Below are 22,170 nucleotides of genomic sequence, written 5' to 3' on the forward strand. Positions count from 1 at the left end.
AGCATAAGGCAACACAAGGCATTAATTTAATGAAATTTAATGTGGTACTGGCCTATTTCTTAATATAGTGTTTTGGTGTTGGGGACTAACTGGTCATCAATCTAGGAAGTGGAGTTTATTTGATTGTCTTCTCTTCATATCACATATTTCCTTGGAGTTTGCAGCACCTTCAGTCAAAATGTTAGCAAATTACAAATATAGGTCCTTCTCAAAAAATTAGCATATTGTGATAAAGTTCATTATTTTCCATAATGTAATGATACAAATTAAACTGTATATATTTTAGATTCATTGCACACCAACTGAAATATTTCAGGTCTTTTATTGTTTTAATACTGATGATTTTGGCATCCAGCTCATGAAAACCCAAAATTCCTATCTCAAATAATTAGCATATTTAATCCGACCAATAAAAGTGTTTTAATACCAAAAAAGTCAACCTTCAAATAATTATGTTCAGTTATGCACTCAATACTTGGTCAGGAATCCTTTTGCAGCCTTCAATGTGGCATGGAGGCCATCAGCCTGTGGCTCTGCTGAGGTGTTATGGAGCCCAGGATGCTTCGATGGCCTTAAGCTCATCCAGAGTTTTGGGTCTTGCGTCTCTCAACTTTCTCTTCACAATATCCCACAGATTCTCTATGGGGTTCAGGTCAGGAGAGTTGGCAGGTCATTTGAGCACAGTAATACCATGGTCAGTAATACCATGGTAAATAATACCAGAGGTGTTGGCACTGTGAGCAGGTGCCAGGTTGTGCTGAAAAATGAAATCTTCATCTCCATAAAGCTTTTCAGCAGATGGAAGCATGAAGTGCTCCAAAACCTCCTGATAGCTGCTGCATTGACCTGCCCTTGATAAAACACAGTGGACCAACACCAGCAGCTGACATGGCTCCTCAGACCATCACTGACTGTGGGTACTTGACACTGGACCTTCTGGCCTTTTGGCATTTCCTTCTCTCCAGTCTTCCTCCAGACTCTGGCACCTTGATTTACGAATGACATGCACAATTTGCTTTCATCCGAAAAAAGTACTTTGGACCACTGAGCAACAGTCCAGTGCTGCTTCTCTGTAGCCCAGGTCAGGCACTTCTGCCGCTGTTTCTGGTTCAACAGTGGCTTGACCTTTGACCTGGGGAATGCTGCACCTGTAGCCCATTTCCTGCACACGCCTGAGCACGGGGGCTCTGGATGTTTCTACTCCAGACTCAGTCCACTGCTTCCACAGGTCCCCCAAGGTCTGGAATCGGCCCTTCTCCACAATCTTCCTCAAGGTCTGGTCACTTCTTCTCGTTGTGCAGCGTTTTCTGCCACACTTTTTCCTTCTCACTGAGGTGCCTTGATACAGCACTCTGGGAACAGCCTATTCATTCAGAAATTTCTTTCTGTTTCTTACCCTCTTGCTTGAGGGCGTCAATGATGGCCTTCTGGACAGCAGTCAGGTGGGCAGTTTTACCTTGATTGTGGTTTTGAGTAATGAACCAGGCTGGGAGTTTTTAAAAGCCTCAGGAATCTTTTACAGGTGTTTAGAGTTACTTTGTTGATTCAGATGATGAGGTTAACTGCTCGTTCAGAGAACCTTTTCATGATATGTTAATTTTTTGAGATAGGAATTTTGGTTTTTCATGAGCCGGATGCCAAAATCATCAGTATTAAATCAGTAAAAGACCTGAAATATTTCAGTTGGTGTGCAATGAATCTAAAATATATGACGGTTTAATTTTTATCATTACATTATGGAAAATAATGAACTTTCTCACAATATACAATTTTTTTGAGAAGGACCTGTACAGTGACCTTTACAGTAAGTAGTCACTTACTGTAAAGGTCATTGGCTTTTTACGTCCTAGTCAGGCTATATTTGTAATTTGCTACTAACATTTTCCAACATATTTTGAACACATTAGATTTACTTTACATTTGAACAAAACACAAGATATTCTAGATTTAAAAATATGCAGCTTTGGTATTTCTGACAACACATCACATTTCAGTAACACCATTTAACCTTTTTTTGCACATTCTTCCAGCTTAGTGAGTCTTGTCAACATCCATCTTTAAGCCGTGTTCAGTGTAGGGCTGTTGTAAACGAATATTTTAGTAATTGGGTAATCTATCGATTATTCTTACGATTAATCGAGTAATCGGATAAAAAAATTTATAAAATAAACTATTGGCAAATCTGCAATTAGTCCAGATCAGTCCAATATCTCCTTTTTGAGCATCCCTAACAATTAAATGTTTGTAGTTTAGAAAGTTTACTTGTAACAGTAGTTTGCTTTAACCTGAAGAAAAGTTATACTAAGATATTAAATTATATTCAAATAATAAAGTGGCAGGCTCACAAACATGCTTATAAAAATGTCTATACTCCAGCTTTTAGTTTATGTATTTATCTTCAGTGAGTAATACACATACACGTAAAAGAAGTAAGTAAACAACTCATTTAACTCTTTAACATTTTATCGATAATAACAATGCAATAACATTAAACCTCCAGTAAAATTTCAAATCAGTAGTACAGCAAATCTCTTGCTTTTTTGTTCTAAAGTTCAAACAGAAAAGATAAAGAAAATACTTGATTTAAAAATAAAACAAGTTTAGACAAATGAGTAAATACTGCATTTTATGCAATATATTTTAAGTCTAAGGTGCAACAAATATAGAATTACTACAAAATATTAATCAAAAATTTCTAATTCATACATAACAGTAGCGAGAAGAAAAAAGATTAACTTTTCAGGATGGAAAGAGACCAATAAATAAATGCTTTTCAGCTTATGCCTGTAATCTGTTGCTGCATATTTTTATTAACAAACTAACATTAAGTCATGCATAATTTCTCTCAGTTCCACCCTCACATACAATTTACACTACACCCGGTTAAGTAACTGCTATGTTTAAGCGGTAGATGTAACGTTAGCAAAGTAATGTGCCTCAATTTACATCTATAACATGGCAGATTATCACACAACGTAGTTAGTAAAGAGAACATAAACGTTACCTGTTGGCAACCGTGTACGAGTTGGACGCATGTAGCGGGTGTTTTCTCTTCAGATGCTGCAACATTGATGTTGTGCTGTTGTGGTACGCCAATTCTGCTTTGCAGTGAGATTGGTACGCTGTGGTGTCAAATTAAATCACAACATTTTGGTACGCTGTGGTGTCCTTTCTGTTTGCACTGTGGTGTCCTTTCTGTTTAGCCTAAAATGTTCCCAAACTTTTGACATTTTTTGTCGCTTTCGGGGTTCTCCTTCTGAGCATTCTCCGGTTCCCTCCATAGCTACAAACTTAGCACATGTGATCCAGGCGCTAACGGAAGTGGTAGCGTTGTGCAACACAAAAACCCTCCGGCTAGACCAGTGTGCTGCGTATTTAACAGCATTGCTTATTACAATACAATAAATTTAGCGAAGCTTCGAGGCAGATAAATTTCCTCGAGGATTTTTTGTAATCGAGTTACTTGAGTTACTCAATGATTCGTTTCAGCCCTAGTTCAGTGTGTGTGTTCTTGATAAAGTTTGTGTCAGGAAAGGCGTATTCACTGAGAATTCTTTTACCAAAACGGCAACCAATGATTGCCCTCACACAGCTCATCAATCACCCAAAGAACATAAATGGATGAAATGCACTCACTCTATAGGGTGATGAGCTCCTTTATATGTGACTGCTGCTGCTCCTCTGCACTAAAGAACTTGGCTGGGCTCCACCTTAGAAGTTTTCCTTGTCTTGCTGCCTTTTTACATATTTTTGTTTTTCATGAATGTTGTTGGGGGAAGGAGTCGGTCTATCAATTAACTCCATCGCACAGCAGATATTACCAGATTCAATCTTTTCACATTCCCAGATTCCTCTCTGGAGAAAAGCTTTGGGCCCTGCTATCAAACTGACTTTTCATTGTATCTTTTGTATTAAAACTGGCATCTAGCTGTAGTTTAACACAGATTTTAAATGTTTGCCTTGTCTACTTACGGCAAGGTGTAGCGTTGCGTTGGAAAAGTAACTTCCTGTCAGTGGACATAAAGATGAAATGTGAATGAAAACTATGAGAATATAATAGGAACACTTTTTTTATGTTTTGTTGGCTCTAGTGACCTTTATTTGAAGGTAGTTCAACAGGAAGGTGGGTGATGAGGGAGGGGAGGGAGGTGCGGTGAATGTCACCAGGCCGGGAATCGAACCTGCGACTACCGCCACAAGGACTAAGGCCTCAATACGTGGGTCGTGCTTTGCCCCTGCGCCACTACAGCATCCCCTAATAGGAACACTCTTTTTTTGTCCTGCAAAGGGAAAATTCAGGTGCAACAACAAATATGTAACCTCCCACCTCCATGTCTCTCCCAGCAGGGCTATGTCCTCGGCACCCACCTCATCTCCGTCGGTGGACAAAGTGGACGGATTTTCTCGGAAGTCTGTAAGGAAGGCCAAGCAGAAGCGATCACAGAGTTCGTCCCAGTTCCGCTCCCAAGGCAAACCCATAGAGCTCACGCCTTTGCCACTGCTCAAAGGTGAGAATGACCATGTGTTAAGCTGAAAGCAGGATATTAATTGCAGCCAATTCTTTATTTATCTAGAGCTAGCTATTAAAACCAAGTTCTTCTGTTTAGAATTGCTTGCAAAAATAGCTCTGAGAAGGCCTGATGTAAATGGCTTTCTATGTCTTCTCAGATATAGTCTGATTGAAGTCACCAGTGACCTCACTGAGCATTATTACACATGCTTATTGAAAGTCATTTAGGGGCTAACTCACACATGGACTGTAAAAACTGTCCACTGGTAATCTTTCCAGAAGAGAAATCTTTTCTGTTTCTATTATAGTCCCAAACCTCCAGCAGTGTTGAACTTTTATCTCCAATCTTTCTCTAAAGTGTGTTGTGCCGCTGCAATAACTGACATAATGTGATTGTTGGGAGTCGGAAATCTGGAAACCAAAATGTTGTATCAATCTCATGTGGTGTCATCAAATTGTTGGGAATCAGAATTTGCCTTGATATTTGGCTTTTGTAATTATTAATAATTGTAACCAATAATTAATTATTAAATCATTAATAAAATGAAATATTGATGAAATTGGGGCACCAACCCGTATCTCTGGAGTCATATGCCAAACTTAGCCTCTCATGAAGCAATAAATTTAGACCACTGGCAGAGGAAACTCTTCATACAACAAGGAATGATCACTGACGCACTTATTTCTAATTAAGTCTGAGAACAAAACAGCCCAACTTTACAAATGAATTATTCTGTTAATATCCTCTTTCCTGAACTACTGGCAAGCAATTTAGCTACTCACAAAGAAACAAAAAGGGATAAACTAATTAAATAAGAAAACATAGAGAAAACAAATCTGATTTACAGAACTTTAAAGGCATTACAGCAGTTTCGTAGAACAGAGTAGCATCACACTTTAGGGAGGGAGTATCAAGACCAAAGAAAAAGGTGAGGAGGTCAGGTCACTGTCCAGACTCAGACCTGCCCACCACATTGAGACAGTAGGTCATAAAATTCAACTCACTTTGAGCTGAGTGTTAATAAGGTCAAAGTAGGGGTGGGCGATATCAACAACCCCTACTTTGATATCACAATAAATTTTATATAAGTCAATAAAGATATCATAGATGATATTCCACATTTTCTTCTTTTTCTTTTGTTTTGTGGAGGGGCATATGTATTATTTTTTTTTTTACTTTATGAAGTCACTACATTTAAAAATTTCTATACAAAATCACACAACGTTTAATGAGTCAAAGAAAATGCAGAATATAAATGAAAATGTAAGCGAACATAAAACAACCCTTTCTTTTGAAGGGGGAATTTTGGCAGCGATGCTACCACCGGCACAAGGAATGTTTAGGAATCAATTCTAATCAGTTTGTGAATTAAAAATGGAATCCAATGTGATGGAAAACGTTATGACCGCTGCCCAGTAAGAAGTGGAGTGAAATAAACAAAGCTTGATCATAGTAGGATAGCGATAGAAAATGTCAAAATAGTCAAGCAGGATTCTGAGTCCTCACTCCTTATCGGCACATTACTTCTGATGCTCCACATAATCTGACTGTGCTCTGGGCTTGAGGCAATGTAATTACAATGATAAATCCAATGAGGAGCTGTGGATTGCAGTCAATAAACGGTTTAATATGGGGCAAAGTGCTCATTTCCCAGCAGCAGAGTTGGCGTTTTCCATTCTACCTTTTATTTACCTTGAGTTATCATAAGCTGACCAGCTCACTGTTTATGGTCTGCCCTGTGTTCTCTTCTCTGTTCATATCTGTTATGACAGTTGTTAGTTGAGCATACCTTTAGCAAAGAGATTAATTGTAGAACTGATTTACTAATCTTATGGATGATTGATTGGATAAATAGTTAGGTTATTGAATGTGACTACGGTACTTGCATCATATGTGGTTATTTAAGAGGATGTGAGTGAAACGTAAAACAAAAACTTCAAATTATAACACCTTTCAAAAGTATTCAATCTGAAGACATGCCCTTTATTCCACAAGGAGTGTAAATATTGTAACTAATACAAATTTCTTCAGAGTTGTTGATCCTGATGCTATAGGCCAGACCTCCTGTAGAGGTCAGTATTACAGTGAGTCTGAAGAAGCCTCCAACTGAAGAAACTCTGATGCGACTAGGCCTGTCACGATAACAAATTTTGCTGGACAATTAATTGTCTAAAAAATTATTGCGATAAACGATAATATATTTTCAAGACTTTTTGACACTGATTTAATGGAAATGGCAAATAATGGTGACTGGACACCACACAGCACGATCGAACCCGATCGAACCGTTATACCTAGGATTTCTGTCGGCTAAGGTGTGGTCTGTCAGGTTTTGAAAATGGGCCGACAACTTGTGTAGTGTAAGCTGGACATTACACTAAGAAAATAGGAAGGGAGGGTCAGTGGAGAGCACCGGAGTTGAGCCTTTTTCATTCAGTGTCATCAACAGAAAGGAAAAAAAGGCAGGAAGAGACGATAAAGCCGATAATTAAAACGAGGTCGATAGGTTTAATTTATTGTGCGATTAATTGATTTTGTCGTTTATCGCGACAGGCCTAGATGCGACTGTTGCTAAGTTTTGCCATTAATGTTGTTTATATTATGAAACATTAAATAAAGAACAACGATCTCCAAAGGTTCGAGAACAAAGCCAGTCTTTTTATCAAGTAGTTTAGGAGAGGGTCAGGGGGAGGGTCAACTGTCTTTTTTTTTTTTTTCTTCTTCTTCTCTGTTGAGATGCTTTTTTTTTTTTTCTTTTTTCTTTTTCTTTGCGGTGCTGGGCACAACAACTTGGCTGCATTGTTTACAGCAAGGATCAGCTGATTGGATGAAGCTGGCCGGCCACAGAATTCCCTTTGGAGATCTGGAGAACACCTTGAGGTTGCAGAGAAGGAAACAGAGGAGAGCAATAAGAAAGAAACAACAAAGGTTTATGAAGAAGAAGAGATGCAAGCTATTTCTCTGCTCCTTTACCATGGGCAACGTAAGATCAATGGTTAACAAGATGGAGGAATTAACAGTGCTGGTCAGGAGACTGAATGAGTACTGGTGTTGTTACAGAGACATTCCTGATGCCAATGTCTCCATCGAGGGCTACCTGACTGTTCTGGGCCAACGGGGATTACACCGGGAGCGGTCAGATCAAAGAAGGAGGCTTGCTGTTCTAGTAAACGACCAAAGGGAGAAGCGTGGACTTAAGTTTACCATAATATAAACCAAAGTTTGCTGCTACAAAATAAATTTTTACCCCATGCATTGTTCTGTCAAAATATTGACAAGATGATCTAGGATCTCTCCGCACTCATCACCTGAGAAACGGCTTTGCTCAGTACAAAGTTCTCAAAAATGTGAGCTCTATTTAAGTGACTGAAACCCTCTGCTCATCTTATAAAATGAGGATTTTCATCTTCCATCTTCTAAAGGGTCCAACATTGTTAGACTGAAGTCCCACTGCCGATGTGCGGTCACGTGGTTTTCAGATGTTCATTTTCGCACAGACCTTTTCCAGCCCACAAGGCTGAGCAAACCAAGCTCCCCCTCCCACTGCAATAATGTCATGATGCTCTTTGTGTGATGTACAACAGAATTAGTAACCATGGCAGAGAGGAACAACTACTATAAGTTCTTAAGTTTGTCGTCGTCGTCGGAAATCATGATAGTCAGGCTGAAAAATGTCATTTTGTTTTCTCCTCATCATTAAAAGAAAAGGGGATAAAAGGGGAGACTTTGTTGAGCAGTTTTCCCACTTCATTGGACCAGAACTGAGCAGAAGGAGTTACAGCCTCTGACCACTGCTCCTCAGAGTCTGCTCTCTGACTGAAAAACATGTTCTGTCCTACCTTACAGATTGTCAGAACAGCAGGTCATGGAAGCCGAGTAGTGCTGCTTTCCACATAAATACGCATGAAACCTGGGATGAAAAGTTCACCAGTGGAATTGTGACAAGAAGGGCCAAAGAACATGAGGCTGAGAAGAAAATGACACGATTTTCGTCACGCAGCTGCAGCGTTGAGAACAGATCTTGGCACTTCGGCTCAACCAGGCAGAGCCGTTAAGGCCACACCTTCTCTGTTGTGGGCCCATATTGTTGTTTGGCTGGTGATGTCAGGATTTCCCCACAGTGTGTAGTGTCTACATGCTGGCGCTCATGTTTGAGAGCAGATCTGTCTCCAAATTCACTCTGCAACAAGTTTTTAAAAAAATGAGGAGCTAAAATAGGTGCACAATGCTGCCCAGCCTAGCTTCTCTCTGGGGCTCCTCTCCAGCTCTGTGTGGCCAATGAAGACCACCGACATGCTGCCGTCTTCCCCACCATGCCCGTCCTCCCTTCAAGAGAAACCTGATCCATGTGGTGTCTCTTTACATTTTTCCAACTCCACTCGCCACAAACAAGTCATCAGAGGAGACTGGATTATTTAAGCCTCTTGTCCATATTTTGCACAAATTAATTCCCACAGTCACATTCATGACTGCCTCTTTCAGCTGTTGGTTCCTACTTGAGGAAGGAAATCTGATTAAGTGAGTTACAGTTTGCATTGAAGGAGTCTTGTGAACACGTAGCTGGCAGCATAGCATGGTGTGTTAAAGTTAGCCTCTGCTGTCAGGAGCCGTCTTCTACCAGACAACCCTGTCTGTCTCTTATGTGTGCAAAGGTGAACTTGAAAAGGACTAACGGAAAACAGCTGCTTTTTATAAGCATTTAGAAGTAAAGTCAAGAGCTGGCTTCAGTCCGAGTAGTGCATTTGATCATCATTCCTGTCTGGGAAGGTTTGGGTTTGGAGCAAAGCATGTGGAACAAGACGGTCATCTTCATCTTGTAAGCAACTAAAGTTTTGTGTAGTTATGACACAGATATGTTAATTCATTGCTTCTTTAATCGTTGTTGCAGTAAGAACGTTTAAGTTCCTGAAACAGGCTTGTTGCTTGTTCAACCACTTAAAATCAAAGCTTTCCTCCTACAGTAACCTCTACCAGCTTATTCATCAAAGTGTAAATGTAACTTAAATTTGACTCAAAAGAATTTAAAGATGAACCCTGCTGTCTGAGATTCTGTTGGGTAACTTAAACGTCTGAGTCAGACGCCAGAGTTGACAGACCTTGCTAAAATTATTTGGCAAGCTGAACATGAAAAAGTTACCTTGAGTTGTTTATGTATTTGCTTTGGTCCGTAATAAAAACTCTTAAAGGGATCTTAAAATTTTGCACAAATTATTTCCTTTGCGTATTTCCCACTTGTCAAAGATGTAATCACAAGTCTATTTTTGAGACATTTGCTTAGAAATGATCTTCCCAAAATGAATTCAACACATTTAAGCAGCTGCAAGTTTTGCTTGAATGATTTAAGTCTAATAAAGGTCCTGCTCACACACAGGTTACCCCAGAGGAGTAACACTCAGTACGTTTGTTACGAAGTCAGAGTAAACTACACACAATGGAAAATGAAAGCTAATCTTTCGTCTCCAAATCTAGTACACATTAAATAAATTTTTTTTTTGAATAACATAGCATCCCAAAACTTGTACTTCAAAGTGCACAAACTGTCCATTAACTGTCGCAATATGATGCTGAAAAAAGTCCCTTTCACATGAGTTCCACAAACACTGAAGCACAAACTCTCCGTTATGGATCACTTTGTCCTTCCAGACTACACAATTTCCAGATCATGGACTTTGATGTTGTAGCTCATAGACCTGGGATTATGGAATAAAAGGGATGAGACCTTCGTTAGAATAGGATAGAAACAACCTTTATTGTTCTGGTAAGGACAAACTGGTGTAACGGCAGCAACAGATATGAAGGCTCACATAGAAAGTTCTTGGTATTAAAAACGATATATTAGAAAATTGACTGATTATAATAATATACTGTACAAGACTATAATAGAAAATACTGTGCAGTTATTAGAAATGGGTGCATCAGACTCTCAATCAAGATGGATCCCAATTTAAAATGTACATTTGCATGTGTATCGATTGAACATCAAAAAATAAAATCGCATACTATTTTAGCAAGTTCCGTGTTCCAATATTCTCCTCACTGAGCAGAAACCTTTTTTTAAAATTCAAGTAAATTTGCAATGTTGTAAGGAAATGTGACTTTATCTGCTTGTACACTTCATCCTCTGTTTCTTTGGTTTTGTCTCACTGTTGCTTTTTGTGTTTTGTTTGTGCTTGCAGACGTTCCAGTACCAGAGCAGCCGGAACTGTTCTTAAAGAAGCTCCAACAGTGTTGTACTGTCTTTGACTTCATGGACACGCTGTCGGACCTCAAGATGAAAGAGTATAAGCGTTCAACGCTCAACGAGTTGGTGGATTATGTGACTATCAGCCGTGGCTACCTGACAGAGCAGGCCTATCCAGAAGTTGTCAAAATGGTAAGCAGGTCAACCACACACTTCTGCTTAGTTGTGGGTCACCTAAAAGCACGCATGCCTTTGAGTTTCACATTTTTCCTACAACTCTTATTGTTCCTTTCAGTGGCAGATTTCCTATAAAGTATCGGCTGGATAAAAAGCACTGCTTCAACAACGCCACCCTGGCATGCAGGGTTTCTTTTTTTCTGTGGTGAACTGATTTAAGGGAAAATTTAAAGCTTCTAAAACAATTAAATGTTTAAATTATGGTCAAAATATAGAAATTTTAACTTCTATTATGAGTCCATATATTTTTATATCCAGGGGATTCAATGCTGAGATCCAATATGGGTAATATCAAACTGCCCATTAATGTATGAATAGCCTATTGTATCATAAATACCCACAGCATTTATAGGTAAAGAACAATTAGGCCGATATTACATACATGAACCAGAAGAATAATGATAATCGGGGGTGTTTTCATTGTCTATGTAAATCAGTATATTAGCAGGCTAAGTGGTCATAATTATAAAGTCGGAAAAGCAAAAATAAAATGAGTCTTTTGTTTTGTCCTTATGTGGAGAACTTCTGACAAAAGAGCATTTTTTTTACTCTAATTTCTACCAGTCCTTAAAACAGGAAATTTATTAAGAAAAAAGGATTAGTGAATCCTAGTATAAGATTATGAGACTGCTGTTTGAGTGACATTCATTCAGAAGATATAGATCTGCTGATTATTTTTTATTTCCGTTATGTCAGACATGAGAAGGTGAGTTTTCTTCTTCTGCTCCTCTGGCTAAATTTTCTCCATAGCGCAGTCACAAACTCCAGCTGGCTTTTGTATGAACAAAAATTATTACAAGGTGTCTGTGCAATTATTTGTCTACTTTGAAAGCAGAATTGATCTGCTTTGGGCCAAATATAGATGATAGAGGATTTGTGCCAGACCTGTAAAATGGACCTAATGTGAAGATTTTTTTTAAATAATTTTTTTTTAAATTAGTGAATAATATGTTTTATGGTTGTTGCATGCAGTTGAAGACTTTGTATTGATACCACACAGAAGCCACATAAATTCTATTCTAAAAGACAGAGGTACTTTTCATCTCATATGTGAAAACAGATTTTCTTTCCATTAAAATTGCAGCCACTAACCCTAGATTATTGTAGCTCCACTTCCCCATGTTTTGCATGCAAGTTCACTATGAACTGTGCCACACCGCTACTTTCCTGAAACACCCAGATTTGGTCCTGACTTCTAAGTTTATCTCTACACTTGGTCTAATGGCCCCACGGCTCCCCTGTTCTGGCACCATTGTATTAAGTAAACAAAACACTTTGTGTGTTTTACGTGGAGATAGAATAATGAGTAGAATTATAATCTCAATTTTCATCAGAACTCTTGCTGCAGTGCTGAAGGCTTTTAATTATATTTTGTGAACTTCCTGATAGTAATGAATTCCAGTAGTCCATTTTTCAGCATCACTCCTGGACAGGATGCTATTTTTAATTTTGATAGTATTTCAGAGATGGAAGAAGGAAATCCTAAAAACTTGTTTAATATGAGATTTAAATAACATCTTGGTCAAAAATAACACTGAGATCTATAACACTGGAGACAGTGTTCAGCCTTAGAATGTGAAGATTTCTCATTTAATGAAAAAGCTGGAATCTTTCAGACAGATGAGTTCTAAGCCGGCCTGGCTTTCATTCCTACATAATTTCTTGGAGAACATTGTGATCAACTGGATCAAGAGGATTATTTTCTCATCTATGAATGCTTCCTATGCTTTCTGTTTGTCTACTCCAGGTGTCTCATAACATATTCCGGACCCTTCCACCCAGTGACAGCAATGAGTTTGACCCTGAGGAGGACGAACCCACACTTGAGGCATCTTGGCCACATTTACAGGTAAAAGATCTGCATTGTCAAACAGAATGTCTTAATTTGTTTATAAAATGAAAATATTCAAAAATATGTTGAGAAAAGAATTCTGAGCTCAGCTTGTCCTTCTTGAATGCAAAGGAAACTGTAGTGATTAGTATTTTCTTCTAGTCTTTACAAAGCTAACCAGTAGTGTGCAGCAAAAGGTGTGTGTGTGGGGGGGGGGGGGTGTTTTCCATTTGGCTCCTGTACTGCTGTAGAAGCCTCCAGTTCTTTGTCTGGCATCTCATTAAAGACATTAAACTGCAGATAGTGAGGTGGAGAGTTCTGTGGTATGGAAACTAATTTTTTTCAAACCTTACTGCTGGTAGCCTGCCTCCTCTAGATGACCAGGAGAAAATGGGATTTTTATGCTCATAGCACCTGCTTAGATATGCTATATGTATAATGAGTTGTAATCTTTACTTTCTTCCAAATCTTTTTCAGTTGGTTTATGAGTTCTTCATTCGGTTCTTGGAGAGTCAGGAATTCCAGCCCAGCATTGCCAAAAAGTACATAGACCAGAAGTTTGTCCTACAGGTGAGTTCCTGCTGCTGACTGTCCTACTTCTCTTCTCATTTCCACTGTTTACCAGTTGCTTCAGTGTCCTTTCTTCTTCACCACATCACTGCTTTTGTTCCCCTCAATCAGCTTTTGGAGTTGTTTGACAGCGAGGACCCTCGAGAAAGAGACTATCTGAAAACAGTCTTGCATAGAATCTACGGGAAATTCCTGGGGCTGAGGGCTTTTATACGAAAACAGATCAATAATATTTTTTTACGGTGAGTTTTTTTGATACATTTCTTTACTTCTAACATTCTCATCTGTCTCTGATTATCTTATAATGGGACATTTTCAGTTTAAAAATATGCACTGCAGCTATTTTTTGTTGTTGATTAATAAATTAACACATCTGCAGAGCTCCAGGATTGTCAGTCTGAGCAATCTGAAGGATAATGAACCATCAACATGTCGCAGCAGATCAATATGTTCTCTGAACACCTGCTCCCTCTGAATCCTTCAGTTACCAATGTTCTCAATCAGTTCTAAAGCATTCCACCATTGCACATCTACTTGTATACTTCTGATTGTCTACACACCTTGATCACCTCAAGAAATAATCAAACCTGACCTTTTTGGAGTTAATCTGCTGATCTGTCTCCATTTTCTTTAACATACATTTCAGCGCACAGACCGATGCGAAGTTGCATTTTTATGTGAAAAAACCTGAGGAAATTTACTATTTACATATGAGTGAGATTTTCCCATCCTTTTATTTTTGTTTTATTTTGTGTCGTATTGTCTGAGGATAACTTTGGTTCAGTTTCATCGTTCATCAAAGTTTGTTACTGTGCTGCACATTTTCATTGCAGGTAAAATGTTTATACATCAGGCCCTTGATGTTTGCTGTGTTTTACTCTCCTTTCTCTAGTTTTGTTTATGAGACGGAGCACTTCAATGGAGTGGCTGAGTTGCTGGAGATCTTGGGAAGGTATGTGGAAATCTGCAGTAAAGGTGGTTTACTGCAAGTTTGGTACACTTAGTAAAGTGTACCAAACCCCTACATCAACCTTTTTTGACAGATAAACTGTCATTTCATGTATGTTTACTTATATGTTCCCTGCTCAACAACACACCTGCTGAGAAGAAGACTCTGCTAATTGGCAGCGATCAAAGTCAAATATTTGCCACAGGCGACATCAACTCTTGCCTGAAACTGTTGCCTTAGGATAGGCCTGTCGCGATAAACGATAAATCAATTAATCGGACGATAAAAAAACCTATCGATCATTTTAATTATCGTCTTTATCGTCTCTTCCTGCCTTTTTTTTCTTTCTGTTGATGACGCTGAATGAAAAAGGCTCAGCTCCGGTGTTCTCCACTGACACTCCCTTCCTCATTTCCTTAATCTAATGTCCAGCGCACATTACACAAGTTGTCGGCCCATTTTCAAACCCTGAGAGACACATTAGCCGACAGAAATCCTAGGTATAACGGTTCGATCGGGTTCGTTGTGCCGTGTGATGTCCAGCCACATGGGCACAAAATAACGGCTGCAAGTCCAGTTAACTAATTTTAAAATCAGGCATTAATCAATGCTTTACTAGAATCTACCTGTGATGCATGTGGCTATAGAGTCAGCGTAAAGTCCTAGCTGAATCAAAATCATTATAACCTATTTATGTTACGTTAACGAAGAACAGCTGAAAACCTACCGGGTTCATCAACTGCGGTAGCAATTTGGCTTCAACTCCTCCCCTTGTCATTTCTATATTCTTTGCACGAAACGTTAAATAAATATTAATGTTGTTTCCACATATCATCTACGATGTCCGCTGGATTTTGGGTTGCGCCGTGTCAGCTGTTTGGGATTCCACTCCGTAATTTCCCCTCAGAAAGCAGCAGGAGGAAAATCTGCGCTTTCGGATTGGCTACCTGTCACATTCAGCGTTAAGCTCCAAGTCGGGAAAAAACCTTGATTTAGACCGGAGCGGCCACGACAATCTACCTTAACCCACCATACACCGCTGGATGATCGGTTAGATCGGCCAATGATCTAAAATTGTCATAGGGGCAAAAAATGGTGTAGTGTGAACTATTGCATTAGGTTGTCGGATGTGCCGGTTTTCTCTATTTAAATCTAGAGATTACTGAAGGGCAATACAGACTTCATAATCTGCACTCTTTTGGTTGAATGCAGTATTTATTTCCACTTTGGCTTTATGTTGTTTAGTTTTTATTCAAGTACGTTTTTTGTTAATGGAGACTGAGAATCAATTTTTTTTTTTGTTTTTGGTTGTTTTGTTTATTTAGTTTATCAGTTCCAGTGTTGCGTGTTATTTTGAAAATAAATATCAGGAAATCGCATGTATTAGTCATTTCCATTAAATCAGTGTCAAAAGGTCTTGAAACAATATTATCGTTTATCGCAATAATTTCTTTAGACAATCGTCCAGCAAAATTTTTTATTGTTACAGGCCAATGATACATTAAGGATTAACATTAACGTTACATTAAGGATAACACTAATGTCATTAGTGCCAACTAGTTTGGTGCGTTGGTCAGTTTTCCAAAATGATGTCAGATTCTGTCATTTTCTCTGGTCCCCTGTCTGATCTGACCAGTGATGACATATTTAACCTGATGCTGTCATTCAACCGCTGGTTATCCAGAGCAGTGGTCCCCAACCTTTTTATTACCGCGGACCGGTCAAGACTTGGACATTTTGCTGCGGCCCGGGTGTTATCTGAACCGTCAGATAAGGCTTCTGCATGTTGGTGTTCCCGCTAAAACCTGAATATGCCCAATTTGGGTTGTCTTGGCCCTTTTATCGCAGCCTGTGGGGTTTTCCCTGACTGGGAACGAGAATGCAACCTGTTGAATGTGACAGGTAGCCAATCAGCGCGGTGACGCAAGAACAGAGGGAAATCCCAAACAGCGGACATATCGCACAACTGAGAGTCCGATGGATTTCGGAGATGATAAGTGGAAATGTTTATTATTATGTAAAGGTCATTATTATATATTATTATGTTTATTCAGTTAAAAATGTTAATTATGAAAAAACATAGTCGCCTCCAAATCATAATGCAGCAAATAGAGCGGCTTCTCCCATCGTCTTTTATCCACCGCCTTTTCTTTTTGTTTCTTTTATCTCTTAAAATGACTCCACAAACTATCACTATTGCTTCTACATCGTCATCCGTGTTTGATTATTCTAAATTCCCGTATGCTAAGTTGGGGGTTTTACTGAATTATCCTCTGGAATTGGGATGTTTGTGACTGGAATCGGTTCATGTGGTGTGTTGCCTCTGCCATGTGTCTGGACACACGAACCGATCGAACCTGTTGGACTTTTATCAGCTCTGTGATCACAGAGGTTTGGAGAATCGGCAGACAATTCTTAAATCTTGCCATCTAAACCAGACTTAAGACTCACAAGCTCTACTCATCTCCTCTCGAGCACTGCCCAAACACTCTCTGACTCTGGTCGCTATGGTACGTTTACGTATCCCTTCAAAATAAGATACAGATGCGCCACAAAACAAACATTTTACTATTGTGAAAATTTTAACTCACAATAACGACTAATGGGAGCCCTGAGCTTGTTTCTCTGCAACGAGACGGTCCCATCAGGGAGTGATGAGAGACAATGACACCCTAAGTGTTGCTTATATCCGCAGCCTGCTTGGTCTCTACGTGGCGAAGCAGCTTGAAGCTTCATTGCCTCATTAGCAGCCGGTCGCCGCATGTTAAGCAGAGTGGGCTTGTAATGTGGGACTCCCCAGAAAATGTCATATCTTTATCAGACCTTACTGTTAAGTCTTTTAAAGGATCTCTTTAATTTCCTTCCTTCTCAAATTGTTGATCTTGTTCATAGTGTTACTTCCTCATGTAGCATTAGACAATGTAGTGTCCTTAAAGAAGAAGGCCAGTATCTAGAGGAAATTGGCTCCTTGGTTTAATTCAGAACTTAATTCTTTGAAGTTTTGAAATTAAGAGCAATTTTTGCATCCCATAACACAAGATGGAAACAAGAAGTTGACCTTTAAAAGTATAAAATCTGTATGTTACCACCTTGCATTATAAAAAGAACAATAACATAATTAAGCTCTTATAAGTGGTATTTGAAACTGAAAATAAAAATAAGTCTCAGTTCAGAGTGCAACTCTAAAAACAAGAAAAATCTTAATCTTTTTGTAGCAGAGCTTCTCTTGTAAAGTCAAACTTCAAAATCCCTAGTATTTATAGCTGTATACTATTTAGCCATTTATTTTCAAGTTTTAGATGGTCTCATTATTTCTTAAAATTTTAATCAAAATCTCAAATCATTTTATTTGTGTAGCACATTTCAGCATCAAGGTATGCTTGTATACCTGTGCGTCACATCTTAAAAACACAAAAATACAAAGTCATAGAAACACAGTCAACATTTAGTGTGATTAAGAGCAAATGAAGTAAAAGTACTTTAGACTGAAACCCAGGCACAGCCAGGCTGCTGGGACCAACAGGACAACATGGCTGACCTTTAGCATTGCAAGCAGGTCTGCAGTGTTTCAGTCCTATGGCTCATCAGCAGGTCCAGTCCCAGGCCCATTTCTGCAGCTTCTGATCTGAGCCTTCTTGCTGCTGAGGTTTGGAACCAAGCTGTTCACACCACCTAAACTAAAGTTCACCCTGGCCTTTAAGGAACTTTTATTGCCTTTCTCGTTAATGAGTAATCAGAGCATCCATGCATCATGTTTGTTCTGGAACTGCAGCACAGACACGTTTGCGTGGCTATCTTTGTGGGGACTTTCCATTAACTTCCATTCATTTCTACAGCCTAAACCTAGCCTCTATCCTAACCATAACCATTACATACCTAACACTAACCCTAACCAAAACTCGATTCACACCTTAGTCCTAAACTTAACCCCTGACCTAAAAATAGCGTTTCCCCTTGTGGGGACCAGGCTTCTGTCCCCACAAGGAGCAGTGGGTCCCCACAACGTATGTGTCAGGAAAATTGTCCCCACGAGGTATTACAAACAAACACACACACAGCTTCGGGCTCTCCCTTCATCTACGTTGATTTAGAGGAGAAATGTTTTGAAGTAAATATGGAAGATTAAATGGTAAGAATTATGTGTCAACTCAAACTCTGGTACCAGCAGATGCTTATGGCAGCAGCAGCGGGAGTCTAACAGAATAAATGCTATATCAAGTTGTTACATTGAGCCAATGATGACCATCAGTATGTAATACTAAATCATATGGGGTGTGTGAGAACTGCCTAATGATCTGAGTTGAGGCATGGTGGCTTATTGGGGTGGGGTGGAAAGTCTGAAAATATTTTTCATTTTTGATGATAAAACAGTTAAATGTTGATTAAGAAACTTATAATTTGCATAGAACTAATCAACAAAGCTGATTAAAGGATGGTTGCTCCTCTCAGTCTCAGCCTGTAGCTTGAGAAAAGTGAAAATATAGATAATCAGTTGTCTCTCCTGTATGTGGCATGAGTCCTGCTGCTGCGTCCAGCTCTGTCAGCTACTGCATGTTGTGCATTTAGTATTTCCCAGACTAAAAAAGGCTCAAGGAGTAAATTAATTCTTAGTGAAATTAGCAAGTATTGAAAGAGCAAGTATTGAAAGAGTACTTTCTAATACTAAGAGTACTTTTAATACTTGAAAGTACTCTTTCAATACTTACTAATTTCACTAAGGACTTCTTGGAATAGGTTACATGGGAAATATTTTTCTTTAAAACGACAGGCTCCAAGTAGTTTCTAACTGTTCTCAGACAGATGGGTACATGAAATAGTTTCTGTGAAACTATTGCTGCAGCCGATCCATCTTGGTATTTCATTGTCAGACATCTTAGAATTTTGAGAAAAACTGATAATTTTTCTTTATTGTTTCATATGTAAAGTTTAAGAATTGAATGAATGAGTATTATGTTTGTACTTTGATGATACGGACTAAGTCGAGGTAAGAGAGATTGTTAGAAATTTATATGGTAAATACAGTTTCATTTTTGGGGTTTACAGTTTTAGACTATAAACAGATTTTAGTTGAAGTTTTTAATTTTCCTAATGTGAACTTTTTAAATATTCATATAATCTCTGCTCATTACTGACTTTTTGTGTTATGAGCTGCTAACGTAGCTATCTTTGTTTCTGTGTTTAATGGTACTTTTGTCTCGTCTCTCTTTCTGCCAGTATAATCAATGGTTTTGCTTTGCCACTGAAAGCAGAACATAAGCAGTTTCTGGTTAAAGTGTTGATCCCCCTTCATACTGTCAGGAGCCTGTCCCTCTTCCATGCACAGGTAATGTCTTTCTGGAACATTTTAACCTTAGTTACCTTTTCTTGTCAATTTGACACTGATTGGACTGTTTTATTGTGCTGCTTTAGATTTTAGGATTTAAAATCGTTTTTAATTTTAACTGAACTCTGATAAACCATGTGTTTTTTCAAGTGATATTCTATTAAATATATCATTGGATATTATTGAACTTACTTGATGCCTGTTCAGGGGGAAGCACCAGTTTTGAAACTTGAAATGTTTTGATTATAAACACTTCATTTTTTAGATATTGTTCAATAACGAGGTTTTGGTTCTGGAGGTGGAGTGAACTAGAAATTTACAAAGTTGGGAAACAAACAGCTTCTGAATCTTTGATTTTCTGATCTCTTGAATAGTTGTAGGTTTTATCAAACCAACTGGATGATTTAAGCTCTGTATTCTACCTAAACTGTTTGAAATAACTGCTATTAAAACTTGAACTCTTCTCTTTTTACAGTTGGCTTATTGCATTGTACAATTCTTAGAGAAAGACCCGACATTAACAGAACCAGTAAGTATCACTACACTTCTTGTTGAATATCTGAAGAGAATATACAGCTGGCTTCACACCAGATATTCACTATGGTTCTATCATTGCTAAATAGATCACTTATGTTCTAATAATAAAGAATAGTGGGGGTGTGGATGACTAAAGCTACCTGGGTTTTTCATCTATCCTGACACTTTCCCAGTGATCATCTTCAGCTTACTGTAGCTAACCTACAGGATTCCTGAACAACACACCAGGCAGAGTTCATCATTCCCACTAACCCGGTCCAGTCCACTGTAATTAAACTCTAATTTGCTTGTCTCGAAAGTCTGGTTTGTTTAAATAGGTCTGAATGTACAATCGAACCCCGATGCAGAACAAAAAAGTGAACTCTGGTCCACCTAAAATCTTGGTTTCAGTTGAAGTGAACTCTGGTGCAGTTCAAATGTATGTGAATGCCAAGCAGATCAGAAACTGCTCCAAAAACAGGAAGTGGACTGCAGCACTGTCAGCCGGTTCCTCGCCATCCCCACCCCACCCTGCTCTGGCAGGAGGTCCACCTCTTCCTGCTTGACGATCAGTCTCAGACGTAGAGGAGCTGACTTGACTGAGTTTTGTTGGCTTGATGGAACCCACAGAACTGAACCTTCTGCAAAAAGAAAATCTGACACTTAGATGAGGCTCTGAGGTTACCATTGAGAATATCTGCTGCTTCAGATATTCTGGGCCCTTCTTCTTGTTGACTTTCTTAAAACTACTCTCAAAGTTGTGTAGCTCCACATACACACTGCAGTTAGAATAACAGAGAGCTGAAACTCAAGTACATTTCCATGTTCTCTGCCTTCTTCTTCAGGTCATCAGAGGCTTACTGAAGTTCTGGCCCAAAACGTGCAGTCAAAAAGAGGTAAGGCTGCTGAAGGAAAGGAGGACTACCTCTCTATACACACGCTCGGTCAATAAGTAATGCTCTCCTCTGTGGTGGTTCAGGTGATGTTTCTGGGAGAGCTGGAGGAAATTCTGGATGTGATAGAGCCCACACAGTTTGTAAAGATCCAGGAGCCGCTATTCAAACAGATCTCCAGATGCGTTTCCAGCCCACATTTCCAGGTTAGTGATGTCCCATAGAAACCTGACTGGGCTGTTTGGATCTGGAGGTGATTATGTGTGTGTGTGTGTGCGTGTGCGCGTGGTTCCCTGCAGGTCGCAGAGCGAGCTTTGTACTATTGGAACAACGAATACATCATGAGTCTGATTGAGGAGAACTCCAGCGTCATCCTGCCCATCATGTTTGCCAGCCTGTACAGGATCTCGAAAGAGCATTGGAACCCGTGAGTCGCCTTGCACACCTAATATGAACATGAACAAACTGCTGTTTATGGAATTATTACACAAAACGTGAGATAGATCTGTCTGCAAATCAACAATAGGATTTGTTCTAGTTCAGATTACAGTGTTCCCAAAAATAATAAAAACTCAACTTTCTCTACGCTGCCGGCCAGAGATCAGTTAGAGGCTCAGCTATTTTTGATTGATCTTTCTATTTTTCAAAATAATAACTGGATCATTCTATGGAACATTTATTTGTTGTTTGATCTGGCATTAAATGAGTGATGATGTAAATTCCTGAACATTAGTAAATATGAGGAGTGGGATAATCGTCCAGTGACCGGTGGGAGGGAGGTTGTCGTCACTTTGTCTTTTGCTAGGAAACCCAGCTTAGTTTTTATGTAATGAGTTAAATCAGAGTAGATTCTTGGTGTTTACAGGATGAGACATTGATATGTCACATGACTGACTGACATTTTAAATAGTTATTTCTTCCAGTCGATTATTAGCATGGTGGACCACCTGGCTCTACCCCCGCAGCCGCGTAGCTATTTGTAGATTGTTATGTTTGTACTATTAATCACTATATCTACCTTTGTAAACTTGAAATGTAAATATGCACGCAGTTGTAGTTCTTGCAGGAATGGCACACTTAACAAGACACTCCTTCTGCAGCAGTCTAACCAATTTAAAATGCAAGCAATTATCTGAATTTTGTTTTCTTTTTGTAGCAG

The 22,170-nt window shown here is 39.0% G+C and overlaps 1 protein-coding gene across 2 annotated transcripts in view; it reads left to right on the plus strand.

Moving 5' to 3' along the window:
* ppp2r5eb (protein phosphatase 2, regulatory subunit B', epsilon) overlaps positions 1–22,170 on the plus strand; it is a 41,888-nt gene that overhangs the window by 10,484 nt on the left and 9,234 nt on the right. Inside the window, exons 2-12 of one of the 2 annotated variants that reach the window (XM_008398657.2) lie at positions 4,345–4,508; positions 10,688–10,884; positions 12,677–12,778; positions 13,238–13,330; positions 13,442–13,572; positions 14,223–14,282; positions 19,494–19,602; positions 20,078–20,131; positions 20,964–21,014; positions 21,098–21,217; positions 21,311–21,438. In XM_008398657.2, the coding sequence (XP_008396879.1) occupies positions 4,345–4,508; positions 10,688–10,884; positions 12,677–12,778; positions 13,238–13,330; positions 13,442–13,572; positions 14,223–14,282; positions 19,494–19,602; positions 20,078–20,131; positions 20,964–21,014; positions 21,098–21,217; positions 21,311–21,438 (1,209 nt within the window). Of the gene's footprint in view, positions 1–4,344; positions 4,509–8,884; positions 9,030–10,687; positions 10,885–12,676; positions 12,779–13,237; positions 13,331–13,441; positions 13,573–14,222; positions 14,283–19,493; positions 19,603–20,077; positions 20,132–20,963; positions 21,015–21,097; positions 21,218–21,310; positions 21,439–22,170 lie in introns of those variants that run through there. The other variant, XM_008398662.3, reaches the window with a different exon arrangement.

The sequence above is a fragment of the Poecilia reticulata genome, chromosome 22 (assembly GCF_904066995.2).
Source record: "Poecilia reticulata chromosome 22, P_reticulata-male-v2, whole genome shotgun sequence".
Taxonomy (NCBI): Eukaryota; Metazoa; Chordata; class Actinopteri; order Cyprinodontiformes; family Poeciliidae; genus Poecilia; species Poecilia reticulata.